The 16,418-nt window shown below is 38.8% G+C and overlaps 1 protein-coding gene across 8 annotated transcripts in view; it reads right to left on the reverse strand.

Annotated features, from left to right (window-relative positions):
• Positions 1–2,570: 2,570 nt before the first annotated feature.
• ANKRD28 (ankyrin repeat domain 28) overlaps positions 2,571–16,418 on the reverse strand; it is a 201,318-nt gene continuing 187,470 nt past the window's right edge. For all 8 annotated transcript variants that reach the window (XM_037143954.2, XM_037143950.2, XM_037143952.2 and 5 more), the window contains 7 exons: positions 13,604–13,691; positions 13,426–13,509; positions 12,651–12,796; positions 11,847–11,929; positions 11,316–11,398; positions 10,129–10,220; positions 2,571–5,822 (listed from right to left, as the gene is read on the reverse strand). In XM_037143954.2, the coding sequence (XP_036999849.2) occupies positions 5,536–5,822; positions 10,129–10,220; positions 11,316–11,398; positions 11,847–11,929; positions 12,651–12,796; positions 13,426–13,509; positions 13,604–13,691 (863 nt within the window). In that variant the 3' untranslated portion in view covers positions 2,571–5,535. The remainder of the gene's footprint in view (positions 5,823–10,128; positions 10,221–11,315; positions 11,399–11,846; positions 11,930–12,650; positions 12,797–13,425; positions 13,510–13,603; positions 13,692–16,418) is intronic.

Here is a 16,418-nt window from a genome sequence, read left to right on the forward strand (position 1 = left end):
TTGGGGGGAATGCTATGATAAATAATTTGTTATTTTAAGCTTTAGATTGTCCATTACAAGTGTATAAAAATACAATTAATTTTACATACTGATCTTGCATCCAGCAACCTTGCTGCTGAACTATGTTTTGGCGGATCCTTTAGGACACAGGTGGCAAACACAAGACCCTCAGGCCAGATTCCGGCCCTTCACCCTGTTTCTACCTGGCAGCAGCACCGAGCTCCTTACCCCTAGTTAAGGAGTAGTTAACATTTATACAGTCTGAAAATTACGTTCGGCCCTTTGAAGGCAACTGTGAGGCTGATGTGGCCCCTGGTGAAAAGGAGTTTGACACCCTTACTTTAGGATTTTCAATATATGATGTCATCTACAAATATGTTAAACTTCTTCCTTTTCAATATATCTCTTCTTTACCATAAGTATTCAGGCTAGACCCTCTGTCCGGCACAATGTTGGGTAGACGCGGTAAGAGTGGACAGCCTTGTCTGGTTCCTGATCTTATGGGGAAAACTTCTGGTCGTTCCTCATTAAGTATGTTGTTAGCTGTGAGCTTTCCACAGAAGCTCTTTATCAGGTTGAATTTTCTTTTATTCCTAGTGCTGTTTTCATCGTGAAAGGGTGTTGAGTTTTGTCTGATGCTTTTTCTCCATCAATAATCAAGCATTTCCTTCCCTTTACTGTGTTGACAGTGTATTACATCAATTTAGTTTTATTATGTTGAAACCATCTTGTATTCCTGGGATAAATCCCACTTAATCCTGGTATAAATAATTATGTGTTGATAGATTGTTTGATAGTACTTTTTGATGATTTCTGAATCCGTATTCATAAGGGATACTCATGGTGTGTAATACTTTCCAGATGGTGATATAATAATGCTAATTCTTTGAGAACGAAGCTTTGAAAGATCTCTAGCTTTGCTTCATTCCCTCTGGTGGCTGTTAGGCGGCACCAGGCATGTTAGCAGTTCGTTGTCAAGGCTACTGCAGAGCTGGGAGAACACAACTAGAACAAGTTAAAATGTCGCGAAGGTCACCATCCTTACCAAGATTTAGAGGTCCGTGCTCTGCCATTTTTACTGACATCACTTGGCAAAAGCTATTTGACCATTTGCAGTGTCTTAGGTCCTATTCTTATCAGTCACCTTACTGCAGGCAACTGATGGCTTTTCTTCCCACACCTCTAACACACTTACCGTAATGTACATGTAAGGGGCAAAGGTCTCCTCCAGAAACCCCTTTTCCTTGAATTCTCTCCATTCATATTAAGACTTTGGCATTTCCTACCCTAAATATTAGAAAAATTAACTTTTCTCTCATGCTTACTGGGTCCTGCCACCTTAGTGGCAGACATGAGGGCCCAAACCAGGTTACACAAGTAGGACATCAAGTGACAGACTTAGGGTCACTATAAAAAAATGCAGTTTCTATGAGGTCTGAGGCAATTCCCTCAGCAGTATCTGCTGTTACTTTGGGTACCAGCAATGAGTCAACTTTCCACTTTGGGAGGTGGCCGACTATTCCATTAGCACAAAGACCAAACTTCAGACCCTAGTGCTGACCTGTCCAACCCCAACTGTTGTGCCAGCTTCCATTTGGGCTGAAGGCAAAGCAAGTTACATGCTATGGACTGGGGATGGCTGAGCCAGCAGGCGTCCAGGAGACACGTTCCGTCAACCCAGATCCTCTGTCTTCACATGACAAATGATTCTTGGGTTAACTTGCCCAATAAAAGAACAAAAACCAGACAAAAGCATAAACGCTTTTTTTGGCTTAACCTCAGCAGAACTCTCAGATCTGCTTTCATGGATCAGCACAACACTTCTATCCTTTACGCTTTTAATGGTTTGTTACTTCAACGTTCTCCCACTTTCTCAGCAAAATTATATGGTGTCTCGTATCAAACATTTTCGGCAATGCCCTAGTGCATAAATGGGCAAGGTATTCTTTTACCCTGAACACCCCCCCCCATCCCTGCTACGTTAAATCTCAGATAGCTAATTTTTCTTGTCTGTCTCCCTAAAATATGAGTTTCCCGAAGGCAGGGACTTTATAAGCTTTATCGCATCCCTAGTATAGGTCCAGTTTTTAAAAAAAGTGCTTGTGGCAGAGTATGTACTCAAGAAATGTTAGCCGAAGGCCTGAATGTTTGCTGAAGCCTACGTGCCACCTCTCCTATGGAGCCTGTTCAGACCTCCCTTCCCAAAGGGATCTGGCTGTTCTCTGAACTTCCCTAGCAGTTCACCTTTACTCCAGTTATACTTTCTCCTTCCAGGTATATGAAAGGAGAAAGTACTTCATTATACTTCCCATGATGTGTGAGCTCCTAAAAGGCATGACCACAATTCCTAGGCTCGCTTTTGGCCCATTCCCACTCTCAAGCATATGGCAGGCAAGCGATAAATGTATGCTCTATGGATATATATATGAAAAACCCATTTAGATAGGCGCATCTAAATTCCAAAACAGCTTTATTGAAATGTCAAGTTTTTAAAGAATTAGTTATAACAGAACACTAATTAGACATTCAAAGATAAAAGAAGTTGGCATGTAAAAAAGAAAGACACTTGATTTATTGAATTAAAAAACTTTTATTTAAAAGTTTCCAATATAAGCCAAATTAAACCCCAAATTGACAGCTACACTTAGAGATCTCCTGAACTAAATGGCACTGTTTGATATGAGTATCTTGTTAAAGGAGGCCATTTGCTATTTAACCACCACTTCCCCCAACGTAATTCTAGAGCAGAAGCTGGTTTTATGAAAATACACATCAGATATTTCAGATGTCATCTTTCATGCAGAAGTTAAAAAAGCAAATAGGCTTTTCTGGTCTGTCGAGGATTTAAAACCACTACAGAGCAGGACACAAATGCTTTTGACACGGAAGGTGTAACTATAAAGGAACTTACTGTGGTGCTGTGTTCATTCATCCAAGTAGTCCAAGGACCAACCCCGACAATACCAAGCTGCCGAATCCTTACTTGGTTTGGGTTCCCCTCAGCAGGCACACACCAAAGAAGTGGCTGATCAGGCTGGGACACAGACTACCGCAAAATGCGATCCCAGAGCAACGACACAAGTAATTTTCTGGGTGGACAAGCAATCCGAAGAACCACCTCACAAATATTTTCAGTGATTGCATCATTTACACATAGCAATGCAAGATCTCAGTTCTGGTATGTGTGAAGATAAATTAAAACCAGCTTGTTACTTTATAGCTACACCTTGGATTTCAATAGATGTGGAAAACCTAACAGAGCGTCTAATGAGTCCTTCTGGAAATCGCGCAGATGAGTCAAACAGCCTGTGAAAGAGAGGACATGGCAGAGAGCACGAGATTCAGCCTTTCAACGTCCTCAGTGTTCTCTTGGAGGACAGACCCGGCCCGAGGACGGAAGTTGCCAGGAGGGGAGGCTTCAGCTCCATCTAAGGAAGACCTTTCTAACAGTTAGAGTTGCTCAACAACTGAATGGACTGCTTGGTGAGGTAGAGTCACTGGAAGTGTTCAAGGTGGAAAGGTCACCCTTGTAGAAGGGACTCTTGCATTTGTTAAGAGGTTAGACTGGATGAACCTCAGGTCTCTTTCAATTCTGAGATTCTAGAAAATTCCCTCAGGGAATTCAGAAGAGAATTCCTAAAAGGAAAGAGAAAGCACACATATGTATACTTTTAGAATCTTCTTGAGTTTTTCCTTTTTTCAAAAGGTACAGTAGAAAATGTAATCTGCTGTCTTTAAAATGCATATTCACCTTCCTACCACTAATAATTAGGAAGGATCTTTTATGACTTTTTTATATTATAAAGGAAAGATGGAGGATTACATTTATAATTTCTGTAAATATTTTAGAAAAAATGCTTAAAATCTAGTAGTCAATGCCCTAGAAACTTTATAGATTTTTAGGGAATATGCACAGATACAAATACATTATTCGTTAAATACAACTCACATCTGTGTTTTATTATACTCTAAAATATACAGGAATCTTGATGTACTGAAAGAGTGCAAGTAAATACAGTATTCAAGCAGTCACTATTTCTATGTACATGCTCATTAATTCTTCAAAAAACCCACAAAATTATCAAATAGATCAAAATACTGTTCTGTGTTTTCACACTTTATATTCAGAAAAACCAGCTGATAATTTACAATGTCATAAAGTTTCCAGTTTTACAATACAAAAAGGATAAAATAAAATTGGGTATCATTTTGTGGAAATCTATGGAACTTTACCCAGACCTGAAAGACCCCCTACATGTGTGAAATCATTCTCACTGGGAAAGTGACAGTTACAGGAAAAGCAGAACCATGTAAATTGTTATTTAAAAGCCTAAATGTCAGCCTTCTCCCCCCGTCTCTCTGTTATCTTAAAAGGTGGTCTTCCAATTTGGCAGGCAATTGCTTCTTTCCCCCAACTCTGAATAGGACCTAAAGATTTCAGTATTTTAGATCTTGTCCAATATACAAATAATCTCGAAGACACCTGATCACGTTAATTTGTCAGCAACGGGGGCTTGATTCTTCAGGAAACAGTACAACAGGAAGCCCCGGTCCGTGGTGGGGCACAGGACTGCCGAGTGGTGAGGGGGCAGCACCCGGAGCAGTGAGGTTGACCGAAAACTTCCCCAAGACCACCTAACTGCAACGGGGTGAAAATCATCTAATTTTTGATTTTCTGCAATGTTCTTCTACGAAATTCTTTACATTTTCAAACAAAAATAGTTCAATTTAAAACCCAAACTTTCCAAATAGAGCAACAGCCTGACCTCAACGTGTCTCAAGTCTGCATTTTAAGTGTTTCCACCCTGACTATACTCAGTCAGCTGGTTTTCAGTTCTAACATTATAAAACCTGGATTTTAAAATTTTTATGTAAAAGAAAAAAATGTAAAAATACATCTGCTTTCTCTCATGTTTATACAGGATTCGAAGGCTTTCAGATGTTTTCTTTTTAAAAAAATGAACATTTAAAACCAAATCTCAGCTCTACTTTCAGAAATATTAAAGTTTGGTTTAGATAAGGTCTCATTTCACCCGCTCCAGTTCCCACAAAATGGCATCCCATTAAAACACCTTCAGATTATTTGGTCCTTTGGCAATTTGCTGTGCACACAATGCCTACTGTACCAAACTGTTATTGCCCTTAAATTTAGTTGTAGTTCTATTGATAACATTTAAATGTAGTGTCCTCATCTCTTCTTTTATAATAGTGTTGCTTGTGTAAGCAGATCAGGGTGCACAGTGTCCCGAATTACTCCTGGCACTGCAAAACCAAATAAAACAATTCCACAAAGCAATCTAACAGCAGTGTTTTCCTCTGGTCAAGTCTATTTCAAGACTTTTATAAGTTCCTTTTGCAAAACTTGCCTTTAAAATGCTTCTTCCTAATGTCATCACATTTCTTATATTCGCTCATTCTGCGATCTTTCCTCTTAGGTTGAACTTGTACGTGAATAAAAAAGTGCCTTTTCCCTGAAAAAGCACAGTCTGAAGCCTCAGTGTTGGAACTTTTTCCTCAAGACCGCCAGCTCAGCTCTTAGTAGGTCTCTGAATCGGAGTCATTAAGCTCATCCACGTCAGTGTACAAGTACTCCTGTTCCCCGCCGATGTTGTTGAAACTGCAATAGGAGCTAGGTTCATTCCGCATGATGGGCAAGGCTTCAAAGCTGACCGTTTTTGAGGTGTTGGTGTAACGATTAATGGCATTGAATGTCAGGGATGATAAAGGGCTACTTGATGAGACAGGCATCATGGTGGCCAAAATGAGAGCCAGGCAGTCAGCCACATCCTTATTGGGAGCACAGGCCAAAGCTGGGGTATAACCTAGAATTAAAAGACAAAATTAAAAAAATTAAACATCCTGAGACTTATTTCACTAATATAAAGAAATAAGCCAAAAGACTTTCATCTTTACATATATTTTCAATTACTTGCCTTATAATAAATTGGTTAATTAAAATGATTCAGAAAATTCTAATAAGTGGAAAAAGAGAAAAGTCAGACATCTAGGGAAGGAGGTCTTACAAGATTACATTACAGGAAACTGAGGCCCTGAGATGGATGATTTCCCCAAGACCTCACAGCTTATCTATATCCATCTGAACCCACAAAAAGTTTCATAATCTTCCTTCAGAATGATGGAACACTCCTACCATTATTTTAAGTTATGTAAGAGTTAAGTGCTTATATGCTGGGAAATCTAAATGAGGCAGATTCATGAATGAGGCTTTGAGCAGGAGCTCAGAAGAGATGTGTTGAATGAACTGACACTGTCGTTTTCAACTTTGAGGGTCACAGTCCATTCCAGAAAAAAAAACAGGTCAACTAAACAGGCGAACTTTTAAAACTCCTAAGTCAAAACAAATGTTTCCTTTGTAACTATCCCTTTCTTTGGCAGAAAAAAGTTAGCCCTAAGGCACCACAAAGTTATCAATACAATGAGTATGGGGACATTTGGTACTTAGGTTGGTACAAGATCCAGTTTTGAGGATGGAGCGGGGGAGAAGCTGGTGAGCACACCGTGTGATCCCATATGGAACTTTAGCAGCAACTGTCTTCAAGTTTGAGTCTATGGCTTCATTTGTTGTCACATATCTAGACACGGTTTTCCCTATTATTTAGTATATAAAATCTTAAAAACGATCAATAAAAACTTCCATATCAATTACTGATTTAGAGCCTCACAATGTGGTCAAATATCCTATATAGGTGATTAGCATTTTAATTTTAGGTTCATTTTAATCTATATAGTTTCTGTACTTCCAGAAATGTAACTTGCCAATAATGAGTTTCTTTTAAAGAGAAGTGAGTCTGAACTTATCCTAGTGGATGATATTAACCACAGCTACAGATTTCATGATTACATATACTAATGATTCCCAGATACCTATGTCCAACCTAGCTCTTGCTTTTGAGCTCCAGATATCTAATTATAGTGACTTGGGAATTTCCACTGAACTTTTTCTCAAGTCCCTAAGCGAACCTAGCTCTTCCTCCTACATTACCGCCTTAGACAATGGTATCTCCACCCACACAGCTCTGAGAGCTGGGTAGCATGAGACTTCTTTTCTCACCAATCCCAGTGAGACCCATCGTAAGACCTTGAGAAACACTGACCTTTTTTCATCTCTAACCTCTACCTTAATTCTGGCTACAGTCTTCTCTCCCCTAGAACTGGTAACTTGTTTTCCTAGTCTAATCTCGCTCTCCCCAGTTACTGCTATCTTCCTAATGACACCTGATTAAAGAAACTCCAGTATAACTCCGTATTTACAACAGTCTGTGTCTTATTTCTAAGTATGCTACTCTCTCTCCTTAGAAAATTCTCTCCCCACTTTTCCCTTGTCCTTCAGGTTTTGGCTTAGGAGTCATTATCTTGGGATGCCTTCCCTGACCCTACAAGGAAGGGTCTGAGCACTCCCTCACGGGCTCAGACAGTGTCCCACACGGACGCCGCCCAAGCGACTTGGAGTGCACTGTGACACTGACACTTGTCTCCGTCCTGGGAAGCAGTCTGCCTCATTGACGTTGTGTTCCTCGAGCTCAGCACTGTGCCTGGCACATGACTCTCCAACGAGTATTCCGTTTCCCACTCTGCCCAGTGGGGTGGGTCCTCTGAGAGCTCAGAACACGTCAGTGAACACCGCTGACAAAGATCCCCAGCTTGCACAGAGTTTATATTCACTCTGATGGGGAAGACGCACTATTGATGTAGAAAAAGTCAACTGTACACAAACAGGTTATAGCAGCAATTTCCAGCCTTTTTCTTCCATGGCACATGTATTTGAATTACTAAATTCTACAGTACACCAAAAAATATGGTGTGATGTTTTTTGCCAATCTGACAAAAAAAATTAATAGTTTTGATCCATTCACACCAGATGGCTATTGCTGTGTTGACTCTTGCTATTTTTTAATTTGACGATCTAAGGGAAAAGAGGTCAATGGCCCTGACTAAAAATAGTCAGGGTCTGAACAGTTAAAAATTCTTGCAGCACACTGGTTGAAAAATCACTGTTAGAAGATAGGCTCTATGGAAAAAAGAAAAAGGAACGAGTAGAGCAGGTTAACAAGGACCAAGAATGTGGTGGTAGGTGCATGCAGCAGCCTGTAGTGTAAATAGGGTAGTTGGGATTAGCTTCACTGGGAAGATGACATTTGAGCTAAGACTGCAAACAGGTGAGGGATTTAGTCAAAGACTCTTAGGGACAGAGTGTTCTGGGCAGAGGGAGCAGCTAGAACAAAGATCACGGTGCATGTACCTCTGTGGTGTGAAGGGGCTGGCGTGGCAGAGCGGAGAGAAGTAGGAGGTGAGATCAAAGAGGAACAGGGTAGCAAGTCAATTACGTAGGACTTTGTAGATCATTATAAGGATTAAAAAGGAACTGAGATTCAAAGGACTAATATCTTTTCATACTTTTTAAAAAAGGATCCAGACCAGGGTGGGAGGAGTGGAGGAAAAAAGAGTGAGTGTATTTTGGACATACTCTGGAGGTGGATCAATGGTGGTGTATGTTGATGGATTATACACTGGGTGTAAGAGACAGAAGTTAATGATGACTGCAGGTTTGAGTCCTGAGCAACTACAAGGGTGGGAATTGTCATCACCTGGCTGTCAGGATGACTGTAGGGACAACAGGCGTGGCAGGGGGCAGTTAGAAAGGATTGGCAGTTCAGTTCTAGACATTCTAGGTTTGAGTTATTTAGCAGAGATCCACATGGTACTGTCAGTTACACTGCTGATCTATGAATATGGAGATCATGAGAAGGGCTAGAGATATAAAGTTAAGGCTTCTCAGCACAGGTAGTATTTAGAACCAAAGGCCTGGATGAGATCACCTAAGGAATGAGTGTACACAGGAAAGCAGAAAGAGCCAAGGACTGAGTCCCAGAGCCCTCCAAAATTAAGAAGTTGTGCAAAAGAGGGAGAAACTTGGCAAAATAGATTAAGAATAATTAGTAACATAGGAGGAAAACCAAGGAAGTCTTGAGGCCTAAAAGCCAAGTGAAGAAAGTTTACCAAAGAGAAAGAATATACCTGAAACTAGTATCATGTTGCATGTGAGTTATATCTCAATAAAAGAAAATGGATTAAAAAAAACAGTTTTCAGGTCCAGGGAATCCTGGTTAATTAATGTGACCATCCGAATAGCAAGTTGCACACCCTCACCTAGTTATCAACTCGGGGAACCAGGTACCTGTGAGTGGAGACTGGGTTCACCTCCACCACAGATACTGACTCTCCCTCTTATCCTGCCCCACAGTGATCCGCACCAGCTGATCCAAGCAGCAGCGAGTGGAATATAAGAAAATATGAAGATTATTCGAGGGAAATATTAGACCTGCTATGGAAGACTGCAACCTTCATATCCCCAATTACTCCCTTATTAATGTGTATATTTAAATTTCATGTTAAAACCCTCATTCCTATTTTTGAAAAAAAAGAAAAAGAAAAAGAATAATTATTTGTCCCAAGTTCTGACATATTCAGTAAGACAAGAACTAATAACTGATGCTCAGCACTGTGGAGGTCACCCATGAGCATGGCAAGAACAGTTCTGCTGTGTGGTGTGGCGAAGTCTGACTACAGGGGACTTAAGAGGGAATGAGATGAGAGAAGAACTGGGAAAGGCAGGAGAGTTAACTCTTGAGTAATTCTGCTGCAAAGAGGAACAGACAGACAAGGCAGCAGCTGGTAGGAGAGGTGGGATGAATGAGACTTTCTTAGGGTCAGAGAAATGATGTTTGTATACTGATGAGAATAATCTAGGAACATTCTAACAAAAATGTTGATTATATGACACAGAAGTGAAGAACTGCTACAGCAATCATCTCAGGTAGGCAGAAGGGGACAGAATCTAGCACATGAGTGGGAATATTAGCTTTAGGTAAGAACCTGGCAATTATAACAAACACTAATTCTGGTTTAACAGATGTGTGAAATTCGGTTAATCTCTTAAATGAACTTCTGTCGTTTCTCTTGCCCTTATTTCCTTTGCCATTCAATGTTAATTTTGCTCTCCTCTTTGGCCAATAAACAATATCCAAGTTTACTTCAAATAAGGACCATGAAAAGATAAAAGCTCCTAGTGAGACATAGTTAAGTAAAGAAGATACAGAACCTACTTACCGTTTTCATCGACGGCAAGCACACTTGCTCCTTTCCCCAAAAGTTCTTGAACCACCATTGTGAGCCCATTCCGGGCAGCAACATGCAGAGGTCTGGGGGGAAAATGGTATATGTACATATGTGCATGCCTGTGCATGTGTGCACACAAACGCACACCCTACCACGTGAGGCGCCTAGTCCCAACAGCAATGATGATGGGCCACAAGGGACAGCAGAACCCATGTGCAGTACACCGTCACTGGTCAATGTGCGTAAGCTTAGCATTGGGCCACATTACCAAGATGCTGCCTTTATTAAACCTTTTTGTTAGTTTCCTTCTAAGACTATGTTTAAAATGATTTTACTAACTAAACAGCATTCTAAATTGTTGCTTTAAGAAATGAGGTTGGCAAACCGGTAGAACAGAACATACAATAAAAACTGAATTGCGACAGCACAATTCCAACAGGCCTTGAACACAGTTTACAGATTCTGTGACTAATTTTTCAACCCTCAAGGGATCTAATTGATGCGTGAACAGGAAAGAGTATCACAGCAAGTGGAAAACTGGGAGAGGACAATGGGGGATGTCAATTTAAGATCTAACAGTCACCTACAGCCTGGCTGCTCACATTAAGAAGTTGATTCTTTTTGACATCTCTTTAGCTTACAGAGACATAGTTTTTTTTTTACCTCATTTACTGCTAGTATCAAAATAATGCATTACTCTTGTGCTTCCATAAAACACACTAAACAAGTATTACTTTCCTCCATAAAATTGAACTGAGAAAACTACATTATTTTTTTTTAATTTTTATTTATTTATCCTTAGAGGAAAAGGGAAGGAGAGAGGGAGAGAAACATCAATGTATGGTTGCCTTTCGTGTGTCCCCTGCTGGGGACTGGCTTGCAACCAGGCATGTGCCCTGACTGGGAATCAAACTGCGATCCTCTGGTTCGCAGGTTTGCACTCAAACCACTAAGCTACACCAGCCAGGGCTGAAAACCACATTATTTTCAATAATAAAGTTTCAAGTTGAAAAGCTTTTTCAGTAATATGCCTTCTGTTATGATTACAGAAATGAGTTTTGTCTATTATGAACACTGTGAATAAGACTGATTCCAATGGTCCCATGTTAGGGAAAAAACCCTCTGATCACTTTAATAATTACAGGTCATCAGGTTTATACTAGACACAGAGTACTTACGTTTGCAAGGCTGCATTGGTTGCATTGATGAGGTTTCTATCTGTTATCTTTTCCAGTATTAACAAGGCACTAGTTTCATGACCCTAAATTTATGAAAAATAACTCTTTAAAAATTTGGGCACCATTAAAGATAAATGTATACACTCAATATAATATACTCCAACACTAGTGCACATAATATGTCTATCACCATATATACACACCATGAGTTTTCTTGGCCTTACATACTTATCTAAGTATGGAATGAGACTGCAGGGAGAGGACAAGAATATTTAAAATTAGAGAGATTAAAGAAAATAATTATGCAAAGACGGTAATTATGTTTAGGCCAATGCTCTAAAACCTACTTGGCTTACTGGAGACTTTCATCCACCATGGTGCCTAACCTGTTAGTAGTTCTTTTAAAGAAATGTTGTGAGGGATCATTAGAGGGGTCTGTTCCTAGCTCTGTCCAGTTTTGTGAGGTGGAAAAACTTTAAGTGCCACTGTTGACATTAACAATGAAAACATACCCCTATAATGCGTACATACCTTGCTGCAAGCCAAATGGAGGGCGGTGTTTTTACTGTTATCTTGTAAAGTCAGATCTGCACTAGCACTGCTAACCAGCATCTCTGGGAGGAAAAATTACATCAATTCTTATGGCTACTTACTACTAACTCACTGTAGAGAAAATAAAGATACAAAGCAAAAATATACCTCTACCAAAAACTTAAGTGCAAGAAAAATATTGTAATATAAAACATACATATATATTGTCTGACTGCTGCGTAAGTCAAAGACACTAACAACAGAAACATTTCTTTTTTTTTTAAAAATTTTATTTAGTTATTTTTCAAGTACAGTTGTCTATTTTTCCCATCCCAGCCTCCCCCACCCCAGAAACTAACATTTCTATTGTGAATGCTAACTAAATTTCAAAAACTGTTTTAAGTGCTCTGGAATAATAATACCTTTTTAATTCTCACAACAACACTACCGAGTGGGTACTGTTATTTTTCTCACTTTATAAAAAACCAAGGCATAAGGCCACTCATTCGGCAGACGCAGGACTCGCGTTCAGTCACGGGGGCCCGGCGCCAGCGTTCTGGCCGCTACCTCACACGGCCCTGCTGAAGCAGACTACTCCCTCAGTAAGTGCAAACGAAAACATTGTGGCCTTAAATAAAAATGCGGGTGGTACGCATGTAAAGGGTTTTAAATCTCAGGAGCGGTGGGAACAGCAGTGGAAAAGTCGGTGAACTAGAGTCAGCAGGCTTGAGATCTAAGCAATAGATCTTCTACATAAGCAATACAAATACTTAGAATAATAAAAGCCTTAATCGGTCTCTTTACCAACTGTGTTCGTCTGTCCGTTTTCCGCAGCCATCATGAGAGGTGTCTTCCCAGAGGAGTCCACAGAGTTGACTTGAGCGTTATGGCTGAGCAGCAGCTGTAAACACTCCACGTGATCTGTGAAGGCGGCTGCATGGAGCGGGGTCCTGCAATGCAGAGAGACAGTCCAAGACTCCACTAAATCTGTGTCATACATACTCTGAAAAAAACCATTCTTTAATTTATCACAAGTAATTTTCAGGGGTTTACAGATCAGGCTATAAAAGCACTGCCCAGATATAAACTGAATGCAATTTACTAAAATTTGTTTTTATGATAATTTAAAATACCGTTAATTAAATATAAATAAGGATAACTTATACAACTACTAAACAATGTTATATCATTAAAGGAAATTCTGAAACCCTGACCCAAATACTGCCATCTACTAAAACTGCTGGACTCCCTTCCAGCTTTTATTTCTTTACAGAAAAATGTTAACTACCTTATCAACGATACTTTAACAAGAGTCACTTGGTAACAAACATACCTCTTAAAAAAAAGGGAAATATTTATATTTTACAAGTTTTAAAAGCAGAAAAAAACTGGCTAAAATAATAGAAATGTCTTTTATAATGAGGGCATAATTAAGATTTTATCATGCTTTATACTTACGAATATAAAAATCAACTTTTAATTAATAATGGGCAATCTATAAATTCTTCCACATTAGTCTAGTAGCTAAAATTTTTTCCTATGGAAAGTAAAATAATTTCCTACCCAGCCGAACTCCTACCTTCCTTTCGAGTCTGTGGCGTTCACAATGCTGGCACCTAATGTATCAATTAACATCTCAGCAGCACCTTCGTTGTCATTTATCCTGTGTGAGGTGGGTAATAAAGTGATCACTCTCACAGCAATGGTGTATTTCTTAAACAGTCAAATCAAATTTGATTCACTCTGCCTGTACTTACACAGCACAATGCAACGGACTGAAAGCATTTCCTTCCATTTTCTGAAAAACTTCCTGCTCTAAAAGAAGTTCTACACATGTCTCGTGACCTAAATAAGTGAGAATCAGATATTAAAATCTCCCCCAAATGCTGAATTGTCCACACACAGCCACATATCCTTACAAAAGTAAGAAGATGCTTTGCTGAATTAAAAATAACCAATTCACTGAACCTGTTCAACACCACACTTTTAGGGGCTTTGGAATCCAAAGTACAACCTCAAAACCTTCAGTACAATGACTTCTTATGATAATTTTACTGGAGTTTATTACTTGCACAGCAAATATTTACTTTGTGGGAGGAAAAAATTAGTCTCATTATTCTTTTACATAGTGGCCAGTTAGTAATTTGATCACTGTTTTTAAAAAGTCAAATTTACATAGTATAGTATAACTTTCAAAATATATATTTATACAGCATGAATAACTTTAAATTTTAAATACTTTCTGATTATAGTAATGATCTAATGGTATCATATCAAATACTATAGAAGTGTTCAGAAGTAAATGTCCTTGTCCCCACCCCCATCTTTCCAGTTCCTCCCTAGACTGTAACTACTGCTACCTTACCAGTTCCAGACAATTTCTAGGCATACATATGCCCACATGCACACAAACACATATTTCATTTTTTATTTTTACACAATTGCAATATTCAGTTCTGCCACTTATTTTTACTTAATATTTTTATTAGCTGTAAATATCCTTTTATAGTAGCATAAGTAAAAATCTTATTTTTAAATGTTCATTCAGAACTTCACAGTATCTAAGTATATCATAAAATAGTTTAATCTCTAATTATGGTTTTTGAGGGGCTGGCTCCTTTATTACAGTGATAACACCACAGTTCTCTGTGTGACATTATCAAAACATTCCAGTATCTTAAAAAAAAAAAAAACCAAAACAATCCAAGTGTTATTGTGTAACAGTTTCCTAGAAATTATATTGTTGAGTTAAAGGACAGATATATTGATTACTGACAGATATTAAGCCCAGTTTTTTTTTTTTTTAAAGATTTTATTTATTTACTTTTAGAGGGGAAGGGAAGGAGAGAGGGAGAGAAACATCAATGTATGGTTGCCTTTCCTGCGTCCCCTGCTGGGGACTGGCCTGCAGGGAACCGGCCTGCAACCCTGGCATGTGCCCCGACTGGGAATCGAACCGCGATTGTCTGGTTCGCAGGCCCGCGCTCAATCCACTGAGCTACACCAGCCAGGGTATGGCCCAGTTTTTAATAGCAACTTTGAAAACAGGGTAAAACCCAAACCTTAGATTTTCTTAACCTCTTTTTCAAAGCCAGAGTTTTAGTAAAAATACCCCTACTGCTGTACTAATTACTGCAAATGAAATGTTGCTTCTTTTATTTCATTAGTCATCTGGTATGTGATTTAGGAATAAATTAGATTCTTACATAGCCTCTTTATTTCCATGGATTAATATTTGGCTAACACAGTAAGGCTAGATTTCTTTTTAAGTTACTCTAACATTTTCAAACAATAGCTCAATTTCTCTTTATCCTAAAGTTGTTTTTACCAGGAAAAGAAAGTTTTAGGAAACCTTTAATTGCACTCCAAAAGGTATTTTTTGTTATCACAGTTGGGCATGGGTTGGGGAATGCCACTGGCATCTAGATGGGTAGAAGCCAGGGATACTGCTAAATATCTTGCAATGCACATGACAGTCTCCCACAACAAAGAATTCCCTAACCCACAATGTCAACAGGACTGATGCTGAGAAACCCTGATTTAATTCTCTCTGTCCAAATGTTAACTCATTACTAAAAATTAACCATGTAAAGTTGTCCAGTATTGACTTAATGGTTTTTTATTTTTCCAGGATGCCAAGTTTCAAGGTGTAGTCTGGGGAAGACTGGGGTGACACTGCAAACTTGTCTTTTTTAAATCAGCCACTAAAGAAATTTTCCACTCTTCTCACCAAGTTTCTTTTTTGTTTTGGTAAATAATTATTTTAAAATACATGACTATTGGGTCATATCAAGCTGAAAAACTCATCACTTGTGTCCTAATTTATGAAAAAGTGTAGAACTGGTCTCTTCATGTTTCTGAGGGATATTGAGGATGCTTAAGAGTTTCATAAAATTAAAATTTTAAAAGAAGACAATGTAAGTACTCAAATTCTGTGATTGACATTACATAAAATGAAAATCTGAACTTTAAAGTTTAGTATGTATAACTAGTTCTTTTCTAAAACTCGGCCATCATTCCATTTCACTTTTGAGAGAAATATTGTTTTCTGTTCTGGTGGAATGCTCCCAATTTTCTTTTCAGCTGTACAATAATTACCAAAGTAAAAATCATCTTACATATTTTATTCTCAGAATGCCAAATTATAAAATAGGCTTTTGGCTATAGATATGGTATTAATTTTAGACTGTCTGTACAGTCTCTTATTGCATATAGCCAACACACATCTGATTTCTTCCAGCTCAATTCCAAATCATCATAATTTTGCTACAGTCTGGAAATTAGACACATCTGTTCTGATATTTAAATGGCAAACATTCATGCAAAGTCTTCTCTCTTGTACATGATGTGCTTATTAGGGAGTCTAAATTCAGTAGTGCTGGAGTAGAAACTCACTTTAGGAAACAGTGTTCTGCATAAAGACCCGATAAGGAATGCTAGATGGTGATTCCCCCGAGGGCAGTTGCAACAGTCTGTTTACAACTAAATGCTCTCTATGTGAGAAAAAATGCCTTATTGCGTGGTTCTTCAATGGTTAATTGTGACACATTAAAAAAAATATTCAAGCAATAA

The sequence above is a fragment of the Artibeus jamaicensis genome, unplaced genomic scaffold (genome assembly GCF_021234435.1).
Source record: "Artibeus jamaicensis isolate MK-2021 breed Jamaican fruit bat unplaced genomic scaffold, CSHL_Jam_final contig_519, whole genome shotgun sequence".
Classification (NCBI taxonomy): domain Eukaryota; kingdom Metazoa; phylum Chordata; class Mammalia; order Chiroptera; family Phyllostomidae; genus Artibeus; species Artibeus jamaicensis.